The 27,904-nt window shown below is 42.7% G+C and overlaps 1 protein-coding gene across 7 annotated transcripts; it reads left to right on the top strand.

The window, feature by feature from the left end:
- Nucleotides 1–59: 59 nt before the first annotated feature.
- Nucleotides 60–27,729, top strand: vezf1 (vascular endothelial zinc finger 1). Of its 7 annotated transcripts, none has more exons than XM_023961488.1 (8): nt 60–203; nt 296–520; nt 6,615–7,369; nt 9,005–9,074; nt 20,027–20,195; nt 22,471–22,512; nt 24,709–24,774; nt 24,943–27,729. In XM_023961488.1, the coding sequence occupies exons 2-8, from the start codon at nt 446–448 to the stop codon at nt 25,302–25,304; spliced, it is 1,539 nt and encodes a 512-aa protein (XP_023817256.1). In that variant the 5' UTR covers nt 60–203; nt 296–445; the 3' UTR covers nt 25,305–27,729. The 7 variants fall into 7 exon arrangements, with proteins under 7 accessions (XP_023817256.1, XP_023817255.1, XP_020564165.2 ...); XM_023961487.1 differs by having other exon boundaries at nt 63–203; nt 6,612–7,369; XM_023961486.1 differs by lacking the exons at nt 60–203; nt 296–520 and adding an exon at nt 539–1,586 and having other exon boundaries at nt 6,612–7,369.
- The last annotated feature ends 175 nt before the right edge of the window (nt 27,730–27,904 follow it).

The raw sequence follows: 27,904 nt of genomic DNA, 5'->3' as shown, positions 1-27,904 counted from the left end.
CCTTTTGCCTTGAGGGCAGAGAGAGCGGACAGTCACAGAGCTTAACAGGTCGTGTTTCTCCACCTCCCCCCTTTTGCTAAAGGTTTGAAAATTCATGCAGACTCGTGTGTGTCTTTTCATTTCCCAACAGCACATTTCATTTTTGGACGTCCTAAACCATCCGAATCTGCGAAGGCCGGATGAGACGGCAAGAGTAACTTCCAGTGAGTTATGTAATGCATTACAATTTGCAAAAAGTAATGCTGTGAGGTTATGAATTACATTTTAATACCAACTCATCTTTGATGTTTTCCAGTTCGGAAGTACGTTGCACACCACTGCCGAGAAAAGGCCTGAACAGTCAGAGGCTGCCGTGGGGCGATGAAGCTGTAGTGTTACAAATTCCTAGGGTACCCGAACGCAGCATGAAGTTGAGCGGCAGCGCTGACAGGAAGTTGTGTCTGCCATGTTCGGCTGCTTTGTTACAGAGCTGAGCTCCGGAGCTACGATGGAGCCGAGCTGGAGCTCGTTTTTATTCCAGGTGAGTTTCGCTGCCCGGGGCCAGCCTAACGCCACTTGCTCGTGCTTCCAGCTCCGTGGAGCCGGTCCGCGTGCGACCTGAGCTCGAGGCAGGCCAAGAAACAACGGAAACCCGCAGCAGGTCGCTGCTCCCTCCGCTCACGAGCCGAACACTCTGGGCTTTGTTCGTTCCCCCGGGCTGCTTGACGGACTGTGTGAACTTTGGGGCAGGTGAAGTTGTGGGTTGATGTTCCCCCGCGTGAACGTTACTCGTGTTCGCTGCTCCAGCATTATTGCTGCGCGTGAGCTTGGTTCTTATGAAAGGCGCTTCTGCCGCCACTGGAGGCTCTGCTAAGCTAATCGGCTAACGGGTTAGCCGAGCACGTCCCGCCTGCTGTGGAAGTGCCGGCGCGGCTGGAGCCTCCATTCAGGGATCCTAACTAGCAACAACAATTCTTTGCAGTCTTAATATGTCTAACCACACTCCCGTTCACGCCAACATAAGACAGAAAACGCTGGATAACAGCGGGAACAAACTTTTACAATACAACACTGACGCACACACCGATATAAAGATGCTAAGCGTTTATCGTGATGCTACCCGCAGGTTTGAGTGGAACCGGGTCATGTCTTTGTGATGGACTCGCAGCTCCGACCAATCAAAACCTTCCCTTTGTTCGTCTAAGTCCAGGTTTTGAGCAGTGCAATTGGGCGCAAACACTGTAGCGTGTCTTCATCGGTTAATGCCGTAGATAGTTCTGCCTGCACGGTCCCAGTCATTAGTCTTTTTAGTGCTGAAACTGGTCATAGTTTTATGGTGAAGTTTGATTTGTTAAAAAAAAACAACTAAAGAATAGGAAGTATTTAAAGTGATGTTTGGGGGAAACACGTGGTTAAACAGATGAGGATTGGGTACTAGATTAGAGAAGCAATAACATTCTCCTGGATTATGATACTTTTTACCTGAATTAACCAGTCTGAGATGATTCCAGCTTTATGACATGGCGCCTTATCCTGCTGGAAGTAGCCATCAGAAGATGGAACACTGTGGTCAGAAAGGGATGGACATGGTCAGCAACATCACTCAGGTAGGCTGTGGTGTTGGAACAAGTTCCGTTCGTACTAAATGGCCCAAGGTGTGTGTCAAGAAAATATCCCCCATGACACCACCACCTGCCTGAACCGTTGATACAAGGCAGGATGGATCCATGCTATCATGTTGTTGATGCCAGATTCTGACCCTACCATCCGAATGTAGCAGTAGAAAAGGAGACTCATCAGACCAGACAATGTTTTTCCAGTCTTCTAATGTCCAATTTTGGTGAGTCTGTGTGAGTTGTAGCCTCAGTTTCCTGTTGACACCCGGTGTGGTCTTCTGCCGCTATAGCCCATCTGCCTCAAGGTTGGATGTGTTGTGCGTTCAGAGATGCTCTTCTGCAGACCTCAGTTGGAACCAATGGTTCTTTGAGTCACCATTGCCTGTCTATCAGTTGGAACCAGTGTGACCATTGTCCTCAGACCTCTGGCATCAACAAGGCATTTCCGCCCACAGAACTTCTGCTCACTGGATATTTTCTCCTTTATGGACCATTCTCTGTTAACTCTACAGATGGTTGTGGGTGAAAATCCCAGTAGTTCAGCAGTTTCTGAAATCTAGCTTTTCTGACACCAACAACCATGTCACGTTCAAAGTCTCTTCAATCACCTTTTTTCCCTATTCTGATGGTCTGTTTGACCTGCAGCAGATCATCGTGACCATTTCTTCATAAATGCATTGAGGTGCTGCCATTTGATTGGCTGATTAGAAATTTGTGTGAAAAAGAAGTTGGATAGGTGTGCCACTGAGTTTATATCCCAATATTCTTCTGTTATCACACAGTAAGAAGCCACACAACGTTTTATGACATCCAGTAGTTTACAGGAAGAAATCAGAAGCTGCGTTTACATGGACAAAAGTAACCTGAATGAACGCCTGATGAGGAAAAATGTGTCATGTAAACACGGGGCGTTCGGAATACTCTGCCCCGATCAGAATCATTTGGATCAAAACTTCTTTCCGATCAAGATAGGTGGGTTATGCCGATTGTTGATCCGACCGCAGTGCATGTAAACAGTTTATTCCGATCGTGTGTCACTACTGCTCTGGTTTTACGTCATGCATAGACGGTGCGGTGCTTCAGAGAAAGCTTTGGAACAGGACCGACCGGCTGCTCCGCGCGAGTGAACCGTGTCTGTGAGCAGAGCAGCCGGACTTTTAGCTTTGTGTTTGCAGACGGGGGTGCTTTGTCTCTGGGTGAGTTGCTGGACTCAGGAGAACCGTGTCTCCCGGTAGAACTATGTCTCCGAGCAGAGCTCGGACCGCCAGCTCACACAGCGGCTTTGGGGCGGTGTGTGAGCTTTTCAAAGCTGAAATGTCGCTCAGTCCTTAGAAACGGTTCAAACAATCAACATGAATTTGTGTTTCCAGTCGTGTTCCGACAAAATAAAGGCTGATGTTATTCCCACATTTACGTGCAGCCAAGCTGCAGATTGCTGCAAATCCTGCATGCATTTTCTGTTCATCCAAGGCTAAATGTTGTTAAATGTTGTTAGCACGTGTTAGCCTTAGCCAGCTCCGTTCTGCCAAAAAAAAGCACTAACCACACGGATTAAAAATAAAATGATGAGCGAACAGGCGCTTCATAATAACTATAACAATAATAAAAGCATCTTTAGAAGATCGTTCCTTATATTATATTAAACAAGCCGAGCTGCCACATACATATGTATGTGGCAGCTCGGCTTGTTTACAGTGGAACTCATTTCCTCTTCCGGTATCTTATAGAGTACTGCGCATGTCCAAATGATTTATTCCGACCGAAAGTGTGGCGCATGCAAAAGTTTGTTATAATCGGAAAAAGTTTTTCTGGGCCCAGTTGAATTCTAATCCGATCTTTGATCTGATCAAGATAATTTGCACATGGAACCGCGGCTATAGTTTCTAAGGCATTTTGATATATGGTGTTGATGGCTTGTAATGTCATACACACCCTCTAGCTTAGTGTCTAAAGGTGGTTTGGTAACAGCCACTTCAAATCAAAACACTAACCACAGACACTTTTTAACTCTTTATAATATAAGAGTAAATAGTCATATCCATTAGTAGTGGTTGAAAATGAACCATCTTGCCAACTATCCATCTAACTACTTTGAAAACAAACCTCTGGTCAAAGTGGTTTGTTCTTTAGAGATTTCCTGCATGTATATTCATAATATCATGTGTAATAAAAAAACATTTACACAAAGACATCTATGTTTGCAACAAACCTCAAAAAACCTCCGGAGGTTTTCTTTGTTTGATTCTGAAAATCTATTTTGCGATTGGCTCAGACAAAAAGGGTTTTGTGACATCACAGACCCACAGCAGAATTGCCCATCCCGACCTCCACCTGGTCATAGATCTCACTGCATTCATTGATACTGATCAGTTGTAAGAAAAATTCATAAATATAATCTTAATGATTTGGGTGCTTAAATGTTTTTTTATACTCATGTATTATTTTAATTGTTTAATAGAATGGAACAGTGCGTATAAATTAATAGGCAAACAAGTGCTGTATATATACCAGATTTAGTACAATGCTTATTTCGTTCTGTAGTTTCATGTTAAAACAAGAACAGAAAAGAAGTTCTAACTTCTGAAGATTTTTTTTGTGTTCTCCAAACACTGGAGCCTGTGAATGAAAAATATTCTGAGCAGACCTCATGACCTTCTTAGGTTTTACTCCTTTACTATGTAAGAGAATTGGACTGAATGACTCCTCCCCTTCAAGAAGCCAAAATCCCATAGACTCCTATAGAGAAATAAACAACTATTACTCAGTCATTCTATTGGTCAGAATAACTAATGTTGCTCTGATACATTTTTAACCCTCCTGTTATGTTACAGGTCAAATTGACCCGTTTTAAAGTTTGAACATCTAGGAAAAATAGTTAAAAGTATTTTTTCAGCATGAAACTTCTTCTGCTTGCCTTAATTAGTGTAATCAACATATATTATGAAAATGGTTCATCTCACATATATGCAACCCCCCCCCCCCCCCTGCATGTTAATATCACATAGATGATGTTCGGGTCAATTTGACCCGGCAGTCAAACTGAAGGTACAAGGATGTCTTATTATTATTAGTTTTCCTTTTATTTGCAGCTGTGAGACATATTTCAACCCAATCACACACATAGACACACACATACAAACAAACACACACACACAGGTGCATAGTTGTTATGATTTTTGACAGGAACCATTTATGTTCTCGCGGGAAAACTCAACCCACATTCAGTGGACACTCAACAGGGGAGGGGAAAAACAAATAAAAGATTCTCTGCATGGGAGTCCTTCCAACATTACACAGGCAGACCTTTAGAAAATGAGCAGCAGAAGCAGAACAATGGCAGTCCAGGAGGCTCTGGAAGTCATCACTGATCATGATCAGAAGAAGACTATCTTGAGCTAAATTCTGATTCTAATGATTCTGATTTTGAACCAGATGAGGGAATTGTTATTCTTGTTCCTCCAAGCAAGACATTCATATCAAAAAATGGTGAAGTACACTGGTCTTCATCCCCAAATATGCGTCAGACAAACCTGTCTTCAGAAAACCTAAAAAAGACAGCGCCAAGACCCACTAGGATGGCAGTGACTCATGTGACCATGTCAATTCATCCAATCTAATTCAATTCAATTCCATTTTATTTGTATAGCCCAAATTCACAACAACTGTCGTTTCGATTGGCTTTGTATCGGTAATTGAAAAAGTAAAACATAAAATCAAAAGGATCATGAATACATAGATTTCAATAGGAAAACTAAATTGAACTATCTAAACAAACTAAACTAAACTGTCATCCCTGCCCTTAGACCCCCCTTCGCAGTTAGGAAAAACTCCTAATAAAAAAACGGATTCCGGAAAAAACTAAGAAACCTCAGGAGTGTACACATGAAGGAGGGATCCTCCACCAGGACGGATAGGCGATTTACCAGAACTCATAGAGAAGAATTAACTTATCTAACGCTATAACTACATATTTAAAGTCCAGCAGACGAGCTTCATCCAGATGGAGTTTGGGGGGACGGCAGGGGGCAACAGGATCTAGGTCAAGACAAGCATGACCTGTGCGAAATGTGCAAAATTAATTTGCACAAAGCACAGTGTGTTGACTGGTCACTCTTGTGCTGTGTAGATGTACAGACACACACACACAAGTTCATATTGCGATTACTTGTCTGTTGCATTGTGATTTTGTTTTTTTCTGGTTCACAGTGCATGTAAAACAAAATTTCAATATTATGTTTCAATGTCATTTAAAACTATTGTATTTTAAATGTTAGTCTTTCAAAAGTAATACAGTAGTGAAAAATAAAAAAAAAGTTAGAACATGTATATTTTTAAGAAAAATGAGTGAATTATCAAATAATTGAACCACTACCTGTTAGAGGTAAGGAACGCCATTTCACTAATTTTTTGAAAGAATAATTGGTAATGGAGTTAGTGATGATATATTCACACTGCTTGTTAGGATTTTCTGGGTTTCAGACATTTTTTAATTAATAAAACATGCAGCGCGTCAAATTGACCCAGGAACATCATCTCTGTTCCTCACAAATGAACATAACAGGAGGGTTAACATGTTATTGATTATTTAATATTTCTTTATCCAAGTTTTAAACTGACCAATCAGATGCCTCAATAAAAGAATGTGGTGCCCACTGGCCCCCAGCTGCACCGTTGAAATTTTTTTGATAAATAGATTATCCAGAGTCCACTTTTAGTTGGAGGGCTATGGACTTCCAACAAGCTCACTCTTGATTGGTGACAGTAGTTGCCATAGCAACGCGAACTCAGACCAACTTCGACCAATCGCTGTTTACTAACCTTGGCTGGCTCCAAAGTCGTTTTGTGGAAAAATGTCGACTGCATTCATTTCGTCAAAGCCAGAAGTAATCGTTTTCTGTGGGTGACATAACACCTTTTGTCAGTCCAGTTTTCTTACACAGTCAATGCTATCACTGCTGGTTTTCGTAGAACTGTCTTGAACACAGACTCACATGGCTTTTTTTTTTTTTTTTGCAGCAGACCAATGAGGCATTGCATCATCAGCATCAAGTATCTGGAAACAGTCTCCTGCCTCTGCTAAATGCAGGCACAGAACCACCAGATCAGAAACCAGTTCTGCCAATCCTTCTGGACCAGAAACCCCCAGTCAGTGCTGCGGATCTTTTGAAAGAAAACGTTGCCAGTGGGACAGGAGGAGATGGGGTTGGAGGGGGCAGTGGTACAGGAGCAACTTTGGTTGCTGTGGTAAAAAAGGAGCCGAAGTCAAAGACGCCCTTCATCTGTGGTTACTGTGGTAAAGCTTTTAGAGACAGCTACCACCTGCGGCGGCACGAGTCCTGCCACACGGGCATCAAAATGGTTTCCCGGCCTAAGAAGATTCAGATGGCGCCCACCATGGTGCCACTTATATCCACTGTCACCCGTGAGAACAATGGAAACCCTACCTATGTCACTACGGTGGCAGGCATCTTGACCACAGCCACCACATCCATGGGGAGCGGTGTCATGAGCGCTGCACAGCAGCAAACCGCCCCCAAGAAGCCCCCAAAGCCAGTAAAAAAGAACCATGGCTGCGACATGTGCGGTAAGGCCTTCAGAGACGTCTATCACCTAAACCGCCACAAACTGTCCCACTCGGACGAGAAGCCCTTTGAGTGTCCCATCTGCCATCAGAGGTTTAAAAGGAAGGACCGTATGACCTACCACGTCCGCTCCCATGATGGCGGTGTGCACAAGCCATACATCTGCTCTGTTTGCGGAAAAGGCTTCTCCAGGTACCAAAGACACAGTTCAACAACAAAGTTTTCACAAGTACACAAGTAGCCATTAGGTACAAAGATCAATAAAATTTCACCTAAATGGTCTTATACTCAAATACTGAACGGCTATGAGGAAGAGATTGACTTGGTTGTTTATGTTGCCCACTTTTGCAAAACCAGGCTGCACAGTGGCGCAGTGGTTAGCGCTCTTGACTCACAGCAAAAAGGCCCCTGGTTCAAGTCTCGGATGGGGGACCTGAAACAGAACATCAATTTTTGTGTGGAGTTTGCATGTTCTCCCCGTGCATGTGTGGGCCTCCGGCTTCCTCTCACTGTCCAAAAAAAACACCATGCTTCATAGGTTAATTGGTTACTCTAAATTGTCCATGGGTGTGAATGTGAGAGTGCATGGGTGTGGGATTGTGGCCCTGCGACAGACTGGCGACCTGTCCAGGGTGTCCCATGCCTTCGCTCGCAAGTGGCCAGGATAGGCTCCGGCAGCCCCGTGACCCAGAGAGGGAGCAAACTCATTAGAAGATGAATGAATGACTTTTGCAAAACCATTTTTTAATTGCATTGAAAGTAACATAAACATAATTGAAGTGTATGGAATTGGCAGCATGATGGCTGTTAGCTCAGTTGATTGAGTTTGATTCCTAGACTGTGCAATGAGCTTCATCCAGTGTAGGTTCTTGGGCAATACCCTTCACGCTACTGCCTAAGTATGTAGCCACAAAGTGGCCCAATTCTGGGTCTCCCTGTGCTGGTCCCCAGCCCAGTTAAAATACAGGGTCGTGTCAGGAAGGACATCAGGCATAAAAATCTCTCTGCCAAACTTGTTGTGTGAATCAGTGAGAGCTGTGGTGATCCCCCGAAGGGAAACAACAACATAGAAATGTATGGAATCGGTAATAAATATTCTTTCTCTACGTTTGTCTGTCTAAAGACAAACATGATTGATCATCTTACTGTTTTTTGTTGCTAAAAATTTAAGGCTAGTCTAACAGGAAATAAGAAATCACTTTAGCCACAATCTTAGAGGCATCTCCATTTTTTTATTAGCTTCACAGCTGAGTTTGGTTTATGAAGCCATGTTGTGGGCTGTTCAGCATCATAAACTGCCATAGATCCATTCTGTAAACCTGAATGGTTTCCTTATTTCTTTCCATTTGCTGACTATACATTTACCAGAACAATTATGAAACAAAATTTTTTTTTTAAGTGAAGAGGTTATGTATCTGTGACTTTAATCACAAATGTCAAGTTGCTAAATAAATGCATGAATGAACCACTCCATAAACTTTCATTTAGACAAAAGGTTTTAAGAAAACAGCCCTGGTCTTTTTAACAGGTGAATATTGTCATTAACAGAAAGTTACCATGAAAAGCTCACAATGCTTGAGCCTAACTGGAGCTGCAACACATTTCATTTTACATATGCCATTTACTGTAACTGGACAGAAAAGTGAGTCTCTTTAGTCCATCATAGTTTGTTCAGAGAGGCTCGCGGATGAATGCAAAATGAAATGAGGCGTGTAAGTATTTAGACCATAGCAGGTCTGTCAGTGTGTTCCCCAACTCGGTGTTCGTTTAAGTGTGTTTTGATCTGTGTTGTTAAATAATTATTATGGTTCTTGTGTCTCCTTGCAGGCCTGACCACCTGAGCTGTCACGTCAAACACGTCCACTCGTCAGAGAGGCCCTTCAAGTGCCAAGTCACGGTAAGATCCAGAGCACAGTTTCTTCTGTGCTGCCTGCTTTCTACCACCTTCTTCTTCTTCACCATTTGCGGCCCTTTCTGTGATGTTAACTTTATTTTGTATTAGTGGAGCAGTGAAGACAAAAGTCTGCCTCAGACTATAAACCTGCTATACGTAAAAAAGCTTTGAAAGAAGACTGTAAGTTTTCTGCCTTTTACTTTTGCTGGATGCGGGTGGGGTTTACATTTCCCATAAATACAGTATTCAGCTCATAAAAAGAAAATTGTCTGCTAGATTTGCTCTAAAATAAGACTTTTCCCTTGTTTTATTCATGTTTAAAATTATTTGTATCGTGTTGATTTATATCTTTAATAAGGATAAAAAGAAACCTGACTCAAACTAAACAATCTCACAACTTTGTTTTCTGTATAACTTTTCTCTTTATGGTTGATTTTAAATTTGAAATAGGAAGGAGACCCACAGTGCAGCAACATTTTCTGATCAGTGTTCATACTGTTGACAAACATTTGTCAACACGCTTTTATGTGTTTATTGTAGAATCATGACAAGTGAATGTTGTAAAGCTGGGAGAGAATAACACACTAGGCAGAACCACAGGTTTTTTCTGTGGCACTTATGTCTCTTATACATCTGTGGAAGAATTTTTAAAGTGCAATTGTCAGGTCTGCAATTGATGATCATCACAGTTTCAAATCAATTCAATTTTATTTGTATAGCCCAAAATCACAACAACAGTCATCTTAATGGTAAAATGGTAAATGGTAAATGGCGTATACTTATATAGCGCCTTTCTTCCTACAAGGACAAAGCGCTTTACAGTCACAGACCCATTCACCCAGTCACACACACATTCACACACACAGTCACACACTGGTGGCTGCTCCGCTGCCAAACACAGGCGCCCGCCTACCACCAGAGGCAAGGTGGGGTTCAGTGTCTTGCCCAAGGACGCTTCGACTCATGGGCGTGCAAGGCGGGAATCGAACCTGCAGCCTTACGATCATGGGACGACCGCCCTACCGCTGCACCACGGCCGCCCCATGGGCTTCGTACCGGTAATTGTAAAGTAAACATAAGATCAAAAGGATCATGAATACATAGAATTCAATAGGAAAATTCTAAACTGAACTAACTAAACACACTATACTAAACTGGGCATCCCTGTCCTTATATCCTCCTTTGTGGTAAGAAAAATTCTGGGGAAAAAAGAACAAACCTCAGGGGTACCCACATGAAGAAGGGATCTTCCCCCAGGACGGACAGGCAATGTACCAGAACTCTTAGAAAAGATTTAACTTATCTAACTCTACAACGACATATTTAAAATAGTCCAGCAGATGAGCTTTATCCAGGTGGAGTTGGGGGACAGCTGGGGGCCCAAGACGAGCCAGAGGCAGGATCCACAGCCAAGTGTAGGAACACTAGTAGAGACGAGGTACACGGTCATGTAGAGGAGCACGGACGAGCCAAATGGAATCTGGAAGCACTCCCACTTCCCTGGAGGGGAGTGGTAAAGAGGGACAGTACATGAATTGCACTTCACCAAATAGAGGCATGGAGAACTAAATAAATAATGATCAATAATAGAATAATAATAATGAATTTTATTTATTTGGCGCCTTTCTAGACACCCAAGGTCGCCTTACAGATAAAAAAACAATTGAATACAATTAAAAGAAAGAAGCATTAGTTCGAAACAAAACAATAGAATCATAAATTAATTAGGGTGGATATGCTTGTCTAAAGAGGTGGGTTTTGAGATTTTTAGCAAACTGCGGGAGTGAGTCCATGTTCCGTAGACCTGAGGGAAGTGAGTTCCAAAGCTGAGGGGCAGAGCGGCTGAATGCTTTGCCCCCCATGGTGATGAGCCGAGCGGTGGGTGTAACAAGCTGGAGTGAGGAGGCAGACCTAAGGGAGCGGGTGGGAATGGCAACATGGATAAGGTCAGACAGAAATGGAGGGGCGATGTTATGGAGGGCTTTGAAGGTCAAAATAAGGATTTTATAATTAATCCAAAGAAGCACAGTGAAGCTTCTGTAGGATGGGTGTGATATGCATAGTGGAGGGGGTTTGTGTTATGTTCCGGGCAGCAGAGTTTTGAAGCAGTTGTAGTTTGTGAATAGTTTTGTAAGGGAGTCCAGATAAAAGGTAGTCGCAGTAGTCCAGACGGGAGGTAATGAGACTGTGGACTAGAATAGTTGTGGAGTGGGGGCTGAGTAAGGGTTGGAGATGGCGGATGTTTTGAAGGTGGAAATAGGCGGTCCAGGTGGTGTTATTTATGTGGGCAGTAAAGAGAGACTGCTGTTGAGGATGACACCCAGACTCTTAACTTGTGGGGAGGAAAGGATGGAGCAGTTATCAAAGGAAATGGAGATGTTAGGGAGTTTAATTAGGGTGGTCTTTGTTCTTATGATGAGTAGTTCAGTTTTATTACTATTTAATTTTAGGAAGTTTGCAGTGAACCAGGATTTTATTTCAAGAAGGCATTTGGAGAGGGAGGAAGGTGGAAGAGTGGAGTCAGGCTTGGAGGAGAGGTAGAGCTGGGTATCATCTGCATAGCAGTGAAAGTCGATGTTGTGTTTATGGAAGATATAACCAAGGGGGAGAAGGTAAATGATGAATAGCAGGGGCCCTAGGACAGAGCCTTGGGGCACACTTGTGGTAATTGGAACTGTGGGAGAGGTGAATGACTTTAATTGGATGAATTGTGTGCAGCCTGAAAGATAGGACTGGAACCAGCTGAGGGATAAATCAGTGATGCCAATGGTTGAAAGTCTTTCCAGTAGGATGGGGTGAGAGATTGTATCAAAGGCCGCAGTCAGATCGAGTAGAAGGAGGATGGAAGCTAAATCAGAGTCAGCAGCGAGAAGAAGGTCGTTGGTAATTTTAAGGAGGGCTGTTTCTGTACTGTGGAATTGACTGAAGCCAGACTGGAGTTGTTCATGTAAATTATTGGAAGAGAGGTGGGTGTGGAGTTGAGAGGCAACATTTTTGTCAAGGATTTTTGCAATGAGTGGAACATTAGAGATTGGGTGGTAGTTATTGAGATTGGTGGGATCAGAACTTGTCTTTTTCAGTATGGGTGTGACAGCTGCGGTTTCGAGAGCAGGAGGAACAGTTCCAGTCTTAAGGGAGGCATAAATTATGCTAATAAAGAGGGGAGAGTAGCCTTGACCAGAGCAGTGAGAATTAGGTCAAGTTGGCAAAAGGAGGTTTTGGATTTTTTAATTAGTTCAGTGATTTGCTCAACTGATGGTAGATGAAATGATGAGAATAGCCGATGTGGGGAGAGAAGAGCTGGTGCCGTTACATTTTGACTTGAATTGGATTGAAGTTGTTGGTGAATGTCATGGATTTTTGAAGAGAAGTAAGACGCTAGGGCAGGGGTGCTCACAGCTTTTTGGCGTATGAGCTACTTTTGAATCGACAATGTCTTGAAGATCTACCTATATATATATATATATATATATATATATATATATATATATATATATATATATATATATATATATATATATATATATATATATATATATATATATATATATATAAAGTACTATTTGTAAATGTTTGTTAGTTATGTTTATTAGTAACATTATTGTTTATGTACTGATGATTAAAAACTACACAGTAAGATTACACAAAGACAGAAAGCAGCAACCATCGTATTTCATGCTCTGCTGTAAACCGTGCAATGGGGGGAGCATCATGGCTTTTCAAAGGCGCTGCTGGCTCTGTATGAAGCACGCGCCACGTAAAAAACAGGTTCCTAAATGAGCTCGCATTTATCAGGCGAGAACTGCAGAGCTGATAGCAGGAGGAGACACGCGGGGCGGCTTCAAAAAACACTCCGATGGCGCGGAGCGGTCTTTTGCCGGGAACTTGACGCGGGGCAGTGAGCAACTCTCTTATGACAGAGAGTTCGCGCTCAGTGTTTTTAAACACACGTCTGCAGCGACGTATGCATCAGAGGATGTCCGATTGGCCGTTCTGCATGTCAATCAAGTCCCGTACTTCTCGGTGAGGATTTTGATTGGCTGGTGGATTTTTAAGAAGTATTTTTTTTTTTATTTTTTTTTTTATCTTCTCTGTCCCGCGATCTACCCTAATGTCCTTGACGATCGACTGGTCGATCGCGATAGACGTAATGAGCACCCCTGCGCTAGGGTGTTACAGAAATCAGAGGACGACAAATGAGGAGGAAGTGAATTCTGGCAGGTTGTTGTACGTAAAGGAAATGGATCTAATATTTAATAAGCTGTGGACGCAAAGTCTCTAGTGCCTGTTGGGGCGGTAACCCCCGATCCTGGTGGTCGACACTGGAAATATGGGATGCCGTCAAGCTGAAGAAAGAGTCCTACCAGGTCTGGCTGACTTGTGGGACTCCAAAGGGGCCTGACAGGTATTGGCAGTCTAAGCAAGCTGTGGCCCGGAATGTTGCGCAGGCAAAAACTCGGTCCTGGAAGGAGTTCGGTGAGGCAATGGAGAAGGACTATCAGTTGGCCTTGAAGACATTCTGGCAAACTGTCCGGCGCCTCAGAAGGGGAAAGCAGTTCTCTACAGCCAACCGTTTTCAGTACAGGTGGGGAGCTGTTGACTTTAACTGGGGACATTGTCGGGTGGTGGAAGGAATACTTTGAGGATCTCCTCAATCCCACTGACACGCCTTCTTTTGAGGAAGCAGAGAATGAGGATTTTCGGGTGAGGCTATCTATCACCCAAGCTGAAGTCACTAAGGTAGTCATTGAGCTCCTCAGTGGCAAGGCTCTGAGAGTGGACTAAGTCCGCCCTGAGTACCTCAAATTTCTGGATGCTGTTGGAGTGTCTTGGGTTACACATCTCTGCAGCATAATGTGGCAGTCAGGAACTGTTCCACTGGACTGGCAGACAGGGGTGGTAGTTCCCCTTTTTTAGAAAGGGGGACCGGAGGGTGTGTTCCAACTACCAGGGAATCACACTCCTCAGCCTCCCTGGGAAAGTCTATGCCAGAGTACAGGAGGGGAGAGTCCGTCTAATAGTCGAACCTCAGATCCAGGAACAACAACAGTGCGAGTTCTGTTAGGGTGCTGGAGGGTTCGTGGAAGTTCGCTCATCCAGTCCATATGTGTTTTGTGAATTTGGAGAAGGTTTCCGCCATGGTATCCTGGGAAGGGTGCTCTGGGAGCTTGGTTCGCATTGCTGGCAGTAAGTCAGACCTGTTCCTGGTGCATGTTGGACTGGGGCAGGGCTGCCCTTTATCACTGGTTCTGTTCATAGTTTTTATGGACAAAATTTCTAGGCGCAGCCAGGGGCCAGAGGGGGTCTGGTTTGGGGACCACAGGATTTCCTCTCTGCTCTTTGCAGATGATGTCCTGTTGACTTCATCAAGCCGGGACCTGCAGCTTGCATTGGGGCGGTCTGCGGCTGGAATGAATGGTCAGCACAGCTAAATCTGAGGCCATGGTTCTTGACCGTAGAAAGGTAGATTGCCATCTCTTAGTGGGTGGAGTGTCCCTGCCCCAGGTGGAAGAGTTTAAATATCTTGGGGTCTTGTTCACGATTGAGGGAAGACAAGAGCATGAGATTGACAGGCGGATCGGAGCAGCATCCGCAGTTATGCGGTAGCTGTATCAGTCCATTGTGAAGAGAGAGCTGAGCCAAAAAGCAAAGCTTGCCTATGGTCATTGGATATGGGTCATGACCGAAAGAATGAGGTCCCAAATACAAGCAGCTGAAATGAGCTTCCTCCATAGGGTTGCTTGGTGCTCCCTTGGAGATGCGGTGAGTAGGTTTATCACCCTCGGATTGCTCGGAGTAGAACCACTTCTCCTCCACATCGAAAGGACCCAGTTGAGGTGGCTCTAGTCCGGATACCTCCTGGACGCCTCCCTGAGGAGGTGTTCTGGGCATGTCTCACTGGAGCGGAGGCCCCGGGGAAGACCCAGGACACGTTGGAGAGACTACATCTCTTGGCTGGCCTGGGAATGCCCCGGGGTCCCCCCAGAGGAGCTGGAGGAAGTGGCCAGGGTGAGGGAAGTGTGGGCGTCTTTGCTTAGACTGCTGCCCCCGTGACCCGGATAAGCGGCAGAAGATGGATGGATAGTCCATCCACAATCTTCCTCTAAAGAGACCTGAAAATTGTTTCCATGTCCTCATGCTTATAATAAAACAATGTTGACTTACTAAAAGACGTAGTATTTCCTTATTTTTGAAACCAGTGCTGAAGTAACCTCTTACAATGCGCTCTCTCATACTAAAACACAATATGGGTTCTTTTTTGTTGTCTATATTTTCCTTAGACTTTTGCCTAATAAATATATTGAAATTTGTAAATTCTCAACAAATAACTTATAAAATTATACTTATAAATGTATTCTCATAACCCTTAAAAATTATTTCTTCATAATTTTACTACTTTGTTGTTGTAGCATTGCGACTTTTTCTCACACATTTTTTTCATATAAATTTTTTTTTTCATATAATTTTGCCCCCCACCCCACCACCATTCAGGCTTCTGAACCGTTTTAAAGTACTGGAGAAGCTACATTAAGCAATGTTGAAAATAAACAGCATTTTACTTCCTCAATACAAACTTATTGGTTAAGACACATTCATTCTTTGTTTTTTTCTTATACTGAAAATTGTGAAAATCAGACAACGTTGACTGTTCCCTTTCAATTTTTTTAGTTACCAAAATAAAAGCACTATGAATTTGCTTTGGTAAAAGCATCTTATTTATGAGATACAGTTGCAGTGCTCAACATTGTGATCATTAAGTAAACTGAATTTGACCATTTTATTACGATGGAAGACATTTAAATAAAGGTTGTTTTTTCAAAGTCATATTAAAGAAAAAAAAAAGGAAAATATGTTTCAGTAAAATAACGGGGTACGTATCGTATCGCCAGCCTCTTGCCATTACACAAACCAATTGCATTAGTCTTTGTATCTGGGTGAAGTTCTGAGTTTATGCAGGTCTTAGCTCAGTGGATGTGGATACTTGGATGTGTGTCAGTGACCTGTTCTGTGTATTACAGGGGTCTGAGCTCTGTAATAGCTAACAGTCCTGAAAGTGCAGTGATCCTTAAAACAATCAAAGTACATTTCTAAATGTATCTTAAGATTTTTACCCATCTTAAGATAGTTCATTCACAAGAATATCAGCTGTTTCTGTGCTCTGTCAGCAGAGGGAGCTGCAGGTCCCTAACCCCAGCACTCCTTGCCCCTCTGGATCTGTCGTATTTAAACTGTTGTCAGGGCTCCAGAGCAGGCTTTTTAAAAAAAGATTTGAGCCAAGGTACACTTTTTCCCTGACAAAACTCACAAGGTATGATGTTGTTTGCCTTTTTCTATAATATTGAGGCATAAAAAGCTGCAAGTTCCAGCTGTCTTTTCTAAAAGTTGAGACAGTTTTCAGTAATAATTTTCAACTATAATAGTTAAAAATTTGCCCAGAAAGTTGTTTTTCTTCCAGTTTAAATTTTTATTTTATTTTACTTCACAAAAATAAATAAATCTGTTCTTCCTGAACATAGATTTTAAAAAAATATTTTTGTTCGTGCTAGAGCAACTGTAGTTTTTGAACAGATATATAATCACAACATGCTCGATACATTTTAGACAAAAAAGGCCAACATTATATTCATGTTTATAAGTTTATTTGTAACTACACAAAAAATGAACACACTGAAGTTTTATTAGTTTTGGTTTTTCCAATTCACTGGAATCTCTAAGTCATTTGTTCTCCAACACAAACCTTTAAGGAGAAATAAACTGTTTTCATAATTTCATCAAGAAGATTTACAAGATTTAGAATAACAGATGTTTGTGTTTGTTCAGTTTCATGACAGTTAACAACAGCGCAGTAAAATATGCTGTCACACAAGCCCAATGAATCATGGGAGATGTAGTGAAAAACAGTGGTGTGGAGGCCAAACAAACTCAATTCTCAGAGCTTCCTTTTTTATTTACTTTTTACACGCTCTGACACTGGATCTTACGGAAAGATACTTGGAGTAATCCGTACAGATCACTAGCCACACTTCGCCACACGTTTGCAGCGGTTGAACAGCTCCACAAAGAAGTCAGTAAACTCCTCTGTTTGAAACCGGGGCCTTTTTTGATAAACACGGAGCTTATGTTTCTTGTGATGGTAAATGTTCTTTGGATCAGTGAAAATGAATCATTTCCAACAGCACACCTGACTGGCACATTAGTTGAAAAACACTGCTTTAGAGTATACATGTGACCTAATTTCTCAATAGTGCAACCGATACAAATATTGGGTCACATCATTGTGCCAATTCATTTGAGATAAAACAAACATCTCTGCTACTCTGAAAGTACCTTATTTTCACGACGAAAAGGCGTATTTAAAAGCAGTAAATTTTCTCCAAAATGTAGGGTGCGCCCTGTGGTGCGGTGCGCCTAATGTGTTGTTGCGTGACTTCTGTAAAGAGGACGTAGGAGAGGACAGCACGAGAATGTGTGGACGTGAAGGGAGACACCTCCCGAATAGTACAATAGTGCAAGTTTGTGCAAAACATCGTTTTGGAAACCCTTAAAATGCAAAGAGACACGCTTAAACTGTAAGCTATAAGCTACGCGGGACATAGGAATCAAGCAGCTGCGAGAAAATTCAAGATGAAAGAATTCATGGTTCGCTAGAAGAGGAAGCTTAAAATCGAACTCTGACAGTCGAGAAGACACGGCTGAGTGTCTGCAGAAACAAGGCAAGGTGGCTCGAGTCGGTTTTCCAACTCGAGCCACCTCGCCTTGTTTCTTGCGATGGATTAACGATCAGAGAACAGCTGGGAGAAGAGTCGCTACAGTCACCATTCGACCGAAGGCAGTAACACTCACTGTAACACTGTTCGAGCTTTCGCAAAAGCCGGCATCATTCATGAGGAGCCGCACGGTTACAAGACAGACTCTGAAAATGACAAAAGGGAACCTTTCGTGTTTAATAGAAATTCAGCCCAGCTGTTCATTTCAGATACCGAAGATGAGGACTTTGATGGAATTTTGGATGCTGATTGATGACTGAAAAAAAAAAAAAAGAATCGCAACCAACTTGGTTTTGCTCCCGCTGCCTTTTAAAAACACACACTAGCATGCATGTTTTACTGGTATGTTTTAACGTGCCCGCGCCTTAAAACCCGGTGCGCCTTTTGTATGTGTGAAATACAGAAAAAGCACCCATAACTGAAACTGGGCCCTAAAATCCAATGCGCCCTATGGTCGTGAAAATACGGTATCTCTGTGGTCTGCGGTTCACCAACAAACACATTTGCTCACATTTAACACGAACAATATGAACATAGAAATTTTGTTTCATTTCAGACTAAGGCTGTCGAATTATTGTGTTAATCGCAATTAATTACTTACAAACAAATTACCAAAATAAATTTTTTAAATTGCAAATCAAATTGTCATGTTCTTGAATACTTGCATGAATGTTTTATTTGAACTCAACTGAAAACGCCTCTTAAATGCCCCTCAAGGCACTCGTGTGTCCCTGTAATTCAGTCAATGCTGTGATTTCGTCAATGTGTGACTTTGTAGGTCTTAACATAATTATCTATCTATTACCTATCTATGTATTGGATAAAGCCAGACGAGGTGTTCATTTTCATGAATTATGACTGTAAAAGTATTATTTGAGCTTCATCATCCACTTAATAATCTTCAAATGGACACGCCATGCTGCTTCACCTCTCTGAAAACAAACTAACCTTCATCTAAACCTGCTCCAGACCAGGTTATGTTCAGAGCACAAGGTGCTATGGCAACTTAACAAACCCTGATACATACCTCCATTTCTGGAACCGAAAGCTGAGGTTATCCGCTTCCTCACCCTTAAACTTACCAAGGTAACTCATTAAACCTGCTTTCTGGAACAGGGCCCAGGCCCGCTCAAAGCATACAGTTGATCCCAAGGGTAAACAAAGGACTTGCATTTCTATGGATTACACCCTGTACCAAAGAGTACCAGAAGTAACAGTAAAAGTGAAAAAAAGAGCCTGAAGCACACAAAATCCATGCCCTTGACAGTGGTGGTGTATAGACCGAGCAAGAGAAAAAAACAAGAGTCAGTACTAAAAAACAAATAAAAACCATTTACAACTGGAGCTGCTGCAACAGGCAGCTGCCTCTCAGTAGTGTCAACCTGGTTTTACATGGAAAAACAGACAATGGAGCAAAAGAATGAGCTGCAAAATGTTGCAAACTGTAAAATGTGACGACCACCACCACCCTGTAAAAAGCATGCAGTCTGTTATAATTATTCAAGGTACAATCTCTTTTGTGTTTTGAATGAAAAAACAATGTAAGAATAAAATATACTTGTAGATTTGTGTTTTGCTAGACTAAGTCTTGACAAACTCAAGTGATTTACATAAATTTACATACAAATATACATGAATATATGTAAAATACTACTGCAACATTAAAACATGGATGCTTCTATGCTAAATTCATAAAAGGTTTACTCAGTTGAGCTCCAATTCTGCTGAGTTGGCTTTCTTGGATAACACCAGCAAGGGTCTCGGGTTCGGGGTCAACAACAAATCAACCAACCTAATGCAGGTTAATATTTCCGTGTTTTTTTCCTACTCACATGGGGATGGTCACACAAGCGCGCAGGAGTAATTATTGCTGTATTTGTCGTCTGTTACATTAAGAACTGATTGTTTTACTGTGGTTACAGCAGAGAGCAATGGAAAAAGGCATATAGTTTAGTAAACTTTAGGGACGCATTTTGGGGCTGGGGGTGTATGTATGTATGTTTTCTGTGGTGTATACATGTGGAAGAGGGTGCACTCCTTTCCCTTTCAGCCGCAAATGAACAGCAATATAAGAACCAAAAAAGATTCTTAAATGTTATGCACACCAGTGTAAAACGTTAGTCTAGAACCCTGATTGTGATGAAGGTGAGTGCAAGTTTGATGAAGACCATCACTGTTCTCTGATAGGCATGTACGTCAGCCTTTGCTACTAAAGACCGCCTGCGCTCCCACATGATCCGACATGAAGGCAAAGTGACGTGCACCATCTGCGGCAAAATGCTGAGTGCTGCCTACATCACAAGTCACCTGAAGACACACGGCCAAGCCAGCTTCAACAACCCCTGCAACAACAAAGGTCTGTTCTTCCACATTCAAAGACATCAACCCCGACCACACCTACATCTGGTTAATGCTGTGAAGAGGTCTTCTCAGTGTCGCCACTGCTGGAGAACTTTGTTTCCTGCTGCGTGGCTAAACGAAAAAAACTTTAATCAACACACACCTGTTTGTTAAAAACAAAATCATATACCGTTACACACACAGTGCTCTGTCGTTTAGAACTCATGATGGGTGAAATCCACAGAGTAGTATTGTATATGTTTTAAGACTGTAATAGTCTACACAAGACCCTGTAAACCAGGGGTCGGCAGCCTTTACCACTCAAAGAGCCAATTGGATCAGTTTCCCACAGAAAGGAAAGCACAGGGAGCCGCAACACTAGGGGTGTTAAAAAAATGGTTTTGCCGACATATTGCGATAGTTCATTAGGAGATGCTTGTATTAATTGAAAATGATGTTAGGATATTTATTTCATTATTTAGGAGCGTGATGTTTCTTTTGATCTTTTGTCCATTTTCCCACAACCTTGAATAGACTTTTCTGTCTTTGTGGCGGGGTCTATACCCCTCCCCGCCTCTCTACCTGTTCACATCCTGTGCAGCTCCAAGTTGTTTTCCAAAGTTGTTTTGTGCAACCCCCCCCCCCAGCGTGTTCTACAGACAGCGCAACATATGGTCATCATAGCAGCAAATTGACAGGATAGTAGGGGGCCCCAACGCAAATGTAATTAATTTTATGCGGAAATGGGTGGCTTTAGTCTAGGTAAAAAAACTGCTTTTTTTGGGGCGCTCGTATCCCCTACGAGATCCCCACTGACTGTCTTTTTTGAAGAACTTTCCATCCCATAACAGACTCTGGTCGGCGTTCACAACTGCAGACTCACCCCCTCTGCATGAGCACGCTGCTCTCCTTCTTCTGCCCGCTCGCACTACCCGACGGTGTTAAAGGCACCACGACAATCTTAGAACATGATAGTTATTTTACAAAACCTTAGGCAGGGGTGTCAAACTCCAGGCCTTGAGGGCCGACCTCCTGCTGGTTTTTCAGCTGTTGATTACCTGGATCAGGTGGGTTTAGCCAATAAGGAGCTTCAATGGCAGGTTGGTTAGAAAATATGTAGGACACCGGCCCTTGAGGCATGGAGCTTGATACCTGTGCCTTAGAGAGCCGCAGCACAAGGAGCCGCAGGTTGCCGACCCCTGCTGTATACAGTTTTCTCCGACAGACATGAACATTTTCACACTTTTCTTTCTTGGTTAGACTCTCAAAGTTCAAACATTAATAGAAAATGAATGAAACCAAAGATCTGATGGAGGTTAAAGATTTGTCACTTTGACAAGCTGAAAGCATTCTGTACAGGAGACACAGTACAGAGGACATTGATTGACGGTGGTCTATAGCTGATCAGGATGTAGAACACGGTGTTAAAAAAAAACCGTGCAGAATTGCAATGAATAAAACTGCCAAACAGTGAGACTGCAAAAGGAGGACCACAGTATAGCGAGGGGTTACTAGAATCCCATCAGTTATCACACAACTGAGTGTGACAACTGTTCTCCACATTGAACCTATCCCCTGGGTTTAAGCTACATTTGTTTTTGTGCTCAGGGAACCCATTTGAAGGTTTGAAACTCCAATCCAACTTTTAATGGTGGTTCGGTAATTAGGTACCATTTTTTTAATGGTGTGACCCAACCTAGTGCTAAAAAATATCTTATCCGCTGTTTCCCATTTTTCATGGTAGCTGTGTTTTTGATTAATGTTTTGGGAAAAATCAACTTGAAAAAACACTAAACTGTTCCTCCACCTTAAATTAAAACCTAGAGTCTTTGTGACAAAATTCAGGATCCCAAAGTCCAGCAAGCATGACCTTTTTTCTTGGATGAAAGTGGATCAAGACCTCTCTGTTTCCTTCAATTCTTCAGGCCTCAGAAACAAAGGATTGATCCACTGTAATGAAAATGTGACTTCAGGATGAACCCAAGAAGGAATTATTCCTCCAGCCCCAGCTCTTTGGGAAGACTTGACAGCTTGTCAGTGAGCACTCTTGATTTGTCTGCAACAAGACCGTTATCTAACTCCTCTGCGATCTACAAGGTTTTGAGAAAGAAGCCAGAAAGCCTCATCTGTCCTGAAAAAGCAATGAAGACTTTTAATTGTTCTGAAATTTGAAAGTGTCCAGCTTTCCTGCACAATCGCTGCCAATGTCCAAATGTTCAGATGTTGATGGGGGTGTCAGCGCCGCTGCCCTGTTCTCATGTAACCACATATGTGTCTGTATTTCTGAATAGGCATAGGTGACTGGCAGTGGAACCATTCAGGGCCACACAAAGGTAATCCTGTAGCTTGTAGCAGAAACCTGTCATGACTGATTACAACCTTGGGTAGACGAAGTGGCCAGTTTTTTCTGTTTGTTTTGTGTCTCACTAACCAGCAGCCCTTTTCAAAGTCCCAGTCCAGCCCTCATATGACTTTACATTTCTTCTCCAAGGATTCAGACTGCATTGCTCTAAGGCAGGTGTGCTCATTATGTCGATCACGATCGACCGGCAGATCTTCAAGGACATGAGGGAAGATCCGGCCAGCAAAGATAAATAACCAAAGAAATATATATTTCTAAAAAATCAATCAGCGAATCAAAATCCTCTCCAAGAAGTACGTGACTTGATTGACATGCAGAACGGCCAATCGAACATCCTTGATACATACGTCACTGCACATGTGTGTTTGAATACACCAAGCGCAAATTCTGTCTGTAATCAGAAAGTTGCTACTTACCCCGCGACACGTCAAGTCCCCGGTAGAAGACCACTCCGGCCATCTGGAGTGTTTATTGAGGCCCGGATCGCCCCGCGTGCCTCCGCATGAATCCGAGCCCACTAAGACAACAGTGTTTTCTTGTAGCACACGCTTCTGGAGCCAGAGTCTACTCATGGAGCCGGCCGCGCTTTAGAAATACCATGCCTCCCCCCATTGCACGGTTTACAGCAGAGCATTAAATGTGATAGTCGCTGGTTCCTGTTTTTGTAATAAAATGCCTCATCTGTTAATACTAAACTATCTACTCACAAAGATTTGTGTACTCTTACTGTGAAGTGTTTGTTTATGTACCGGTACATATATATAATTCAATCTTATGCACTAATAGTTCAAATGTTAATTAAATTTAAATTCATCTGCATTAGTGCACATGTCAAAAAAATGTGGGCACCCCTGCTTTAAGGCCTTTAAGCTTATTGTTAAGCTCCTCCATCATGCTCTATCAGGAAACATTTAGTTTTGGTTTCATTGAACAACTATTTCTAGTGAAGTTAGACCAAGTGTTGTCAGGAGAACTTGGATGTGAAGATGGAGGTATGAGTTGCTCCTTAATGCTGACAGAAGCAACTTTTGAAGTTGTTAGACTGGTGAGGAATCTCTTCAGACCAGACATCTAGGCTTCTGTAGCTCAGGTGTACTCATTTGACTGAAGGGATAGTGGTACCTTTCCTGACTACTGCCATCTCATGTCAAACTGTCCTTGGACATGACACCGAACCTTTTGAGGGTTTGATTTAGGCAGGTTTGGTTAACGGTGTGTGCAAATGTGTTGTGTGAGAGAATGGGTCGATGAGAAGCTGTATATGTCCTCTTTCAGTTTCAGTAGGTGGAATTTACCATTTATGCCCTTCAGTTTAGACCCTTAGGGTGTCCCAGGTTGGAGGTCCTGACAAGTTTACTCTCTTGCTTCTTTCTCGTTTTCTGATTGGCTGGACCCGTCAGATCAGGGTTATCAACTGGAAGCAGCTTAAAAACAAGCAGAACTGGGCCTTTAAGACCTGGTTGTGTCCAGCCTTGGTTCAAGAGCAGAGCTAGAACTACATACCAAGAATGTATAAAAGAATGGACATGAATGGAAAGCCTGTATCATAGTGACCTTATACATTTCTCAGAAGCTCCAGCAGCTGCTGATGATTTGGTTCTGGTGCTGAATCAGAGCCTGGGTGGGTCAGAATGAGAGATGGTCTGACTGTGTGCCTCCTTGGAATCAACGCACAAAGAAATGAAGGCTGGAAGTTTGCTTCAGAAACGGTTGTTAGGTTCCCCAGAACTGGTCCTTGTAGCTTTTAGTACTGCTCATGTTTATCAAAGGTTAAATTTCATGAAGCAGGATCAGTAGATGATTTAAACTTTTAACAAACTGGACCACAGTACTGAATGCACACTACCTCACTGCTTTTAGATTAACTTGAATCAGGCTTTGTTTGTCCCAACATATGCCAGCTTGAAATTATTTTTCCCCAAGTAAAAAAATGAATATTTTGCAGCTGGGAATAAATTGAAAACCATTTGACTTCAGCCCAAACCCTATAAATTGGCAGAGCTTCAGTAATCATCTGGCATGTTCTAGTTTAGTAGTGTGCATCCAACCTTTATCTTAAACACAAATGAACATGTCTTTTTTCCTGTGAGACTGTTTAGAATGAAAGTTTTGAATGAGACAACTAGCGGTTAGTCTACTGATCCTGCTTTTTGAATTTACCCCTCAGGTGAGTTGACGGTAGGAGAGATTTTAAATAACTCCTTCCAAGTCCTAATTGACAACTCTCATAAAGGTAGGTTCCTCCAACAACATTCACGTATGTATTCATGATGCATTGACACTTTCAGTCGCACAACAGGAAGCTGAAGGGCGGTACATTTCTCCTGGTTTGGAGGTGCACTACATTCCTTGGAACCTGTTCTACAGACTTGCTTGTTTCTGTTTCGTTCTTCTAACACAGATGCCGGAAACGTGCAAAGCAGTTCAGCGGCGACGACACCAGCCACAGAATCGGCCGCCACCACTTCGGCGGGAAACCGCAATGTTAACACCAGCAACGCCGTCACCATTACAACGCAGATGAACATTGCCACCAACACGGTCAACATAACTTCTCCAGTCAACCTTCAGCATCCGGTTAGCATAACCGGCCCAGTCAACCTTGCGTCTATCCCAACGACGGCGCACATGAATATCGCACATCCAGTTGCCATCAGCACGGCCATGCCCATGAATATCACAGGGCCGCTCAACATTGCCATGCGGTCCATGGAAAGCATGCCTTTTCTGTCCCAGGTGCTGCCGTCGTCTCCTCCTTGGTAGACTGATATGAACTTGTGTTGTTAGTCCTTTTGTAACTGCCTTGAAAGCTGGAGGGGGCCATCAAATTGAGTGGAAATATTCTCAAGATGAGTTGATGGTAAAAAGCCTAAAGGCGAGAAATAGTGTAATACAGCCACATAGACAGTATTGAAAAATAGTTTTTTGGCAAATATGATTTTAGTTAGTATTTTTAGAAGATGAATGTTTCAAATGTCCCAAAAAACAAATGCGTTTTTTCAGTCCCTCTTGATAGAGGTAGGGGGGCACAGACATGGCATGTCCTCACAGCATGATGAGATGTGCTCTTCTACAAAAAAAAAAAGGTTTCACCCAAGGTGAAGCTTTTGCAGGAGAGTCTTTGTCACCAAACACTCCTCTGTTTCTGCCGGGATGCTAAAGTTAGGTTGAACTTGAAGAATCCTGTTTTGGTTTAGCCTACAAACAACTTGAAAAGCAAAGGTACTTCCCCATGCGAGTCCCTTCTTGAGTCTGATCACTTTCTAAACTTTGAGCCCACACAACGGTTTGATCCTTGGTCAGGGGGGCTTCATGGTCAGTTTCTTCAGAGGTGTTTTGGTACATGGTGGGTTTTATTTTATTTTGAAGGGTTCCTAACAAGGTCAATGAAAAAAAGGTCTCAATGTTTTCTCTTTCTCATCCAGCATTCTGTCTTTTTGAAACCAGCTGGCTCCATTTTCTTAGGGCCCAATAAAGTCCGTTTGTCCAGCTGTGCCCTGTTGAACCCCGTCTCTATAGCTCTTCACTGCTGTTTCTGTCTTGGAGCTTCTCTCAGTTTTTCAGCCAGGGCTCCTAGATCAAAATGAAGACTGAGAGCCTCAGATCTGTCTTTAGTTTAGGACATTCAACACAGCAAACCAGTGTGAAAACAAGCTATTGCAAGGCAAATAAGAACAGCATAGAAACATCTTTCCACTCCAAGTCTGGTCAGAGTAAAGCAGATTCATTTTAACTGTTCGCTGGAAAAGTTTGACACAGGAGCAGTTTACCTCAGTTTTTGTGTCTTTGGTTAGCTTCATGCAGGCACAAAGATCAAGTCTGTGTCTTTGGAAGTTGCTGACAAACACTTTGTATTAAATGCAAAACACTATTTTGCTGCTGTTGATTTGTGACAGATATAATCCTCCCTTTTAATTATAGATTAGGATTGATCAGAGCAGCTGAACAGTGCAGGCCAAAACAGAAATGAACTGAAGCTCCAAAGATCCCCTCTGCTAGCATTCTTCATCCTGAAAGCTGGATGTGGAAGGAGTGTAACAGTCAAACTCACCACGAGCTGCACATGTTCCACTTTTATTTAGATTTAGAAATGCACAAAATAATTCTTAAATTCAAGTTGGATCTTTGGAAAAATGATCAACTCATTTTGAAAACAGCAACCGTAAGAGTGAAAGTACCTTAGTCCCCATCTTCCTCTTCCTTGCATTTTAGACTCTTGAGGATCATTGCTCGTAAATGTCCAGAAGTCAGGGTCTTGTTTATGTGCTTCTGGTGACTTCCAGTCTTGCTTCCTGTCTTTTCTCTAACATCTCACAGCTGGTTCACAGCTCACTTTCTGCATAGCATGTCTGTAGCTCCCCCAGTCTTATCCTTTGACCTCTCTTTTACTTTTTTATGCCAAACAAAATACCCAACGTTGGTCTACTGTGACCCTATTCACACACTGAAGTTTCATCTACAATGCAGATGACTTCCTTTTAGTTTTGTGGGAGCAATCCAGATGAAGAAACGGCTTGAATGAAGAGACCGCATCAGGCCGTCCTGTTGTATGTCTGCAGACACCAGATAGGGAGTTACTGATCACTGAAGTCTATCTGGGTTTGGAGCTCCCACTTCTGGTCTCAGTCTATAGAGGGACAGAGCCAACAACATGGTCATCTATGCTAAACATGACGCCCTGAGGGCCGGTCACTGCGTGCCCACAGGCTTCATGGTTCTGGGCTTGTTGGAGTAGCAGCAAACAGGCTTTGTTCAGACACACTACCGGTAACCATGACAGCAGGAGCAGTGCCGTCACTCTTTCTCATGGCTGTCAGCTGTAAGGAAAACACTAAACCCTAGAACTACGTGACATTTGAGCCTGCATGATCTTTGTTTTACCTCCAACCAAATGTGAAGAAATGCCGCCTGATGAGCAAAAACCAACCAAGAGTGTAGTTAATGTGAATTTCAGAGGGGCAAATGAATGTATATGTCTGTACAAAGCATTTAGTTCAGAAGACATACTACTTATGTCAAACATGTAAGAAAAAAACCCTTTTTATAAATCATTTTGTATTAGAACATTAACAATTGTCCTTTTTGTAAATATGAAGGTTAGGCATTCTGATTAGCAGACAGAGGGACATTCCTACGGTTTTATAAATGTGCATGTTTTGGAGAGCGGTGTGAGCGTGTCAGACGTGCCTTCTTTTTGGCCCGTCTCAGTAGAAGCGCTGCATGATGGAGGACTGCCGAGAGCAAAGGTGGTGCTGCTGTTTGGAAAGCCCTCACCTGATTAGGACAGGTGTGCGCCACTCGGGCTCCTCCCACTGTGCTGGCTCCGCCTGTGTCCACCTGCTCAGCCCCTTTAAGTGCCTCCG

This window comes from Oryzias latipes, chromosome 13, assembly GCF_002234675.1.
Source record: "Oryzias latipes chromosome 13, ASM223467v1".
NCBI lineage: Eukaryota > Metazoa > Chordata > Actinopteri > Beloniformes > Adrianichthyidae > Oryzias > Oryzias latipes.
Note: the sequence above shows the minus strand (reverse complement) of the source record. Positions and strands in the feature narration are given on the sequence as shown.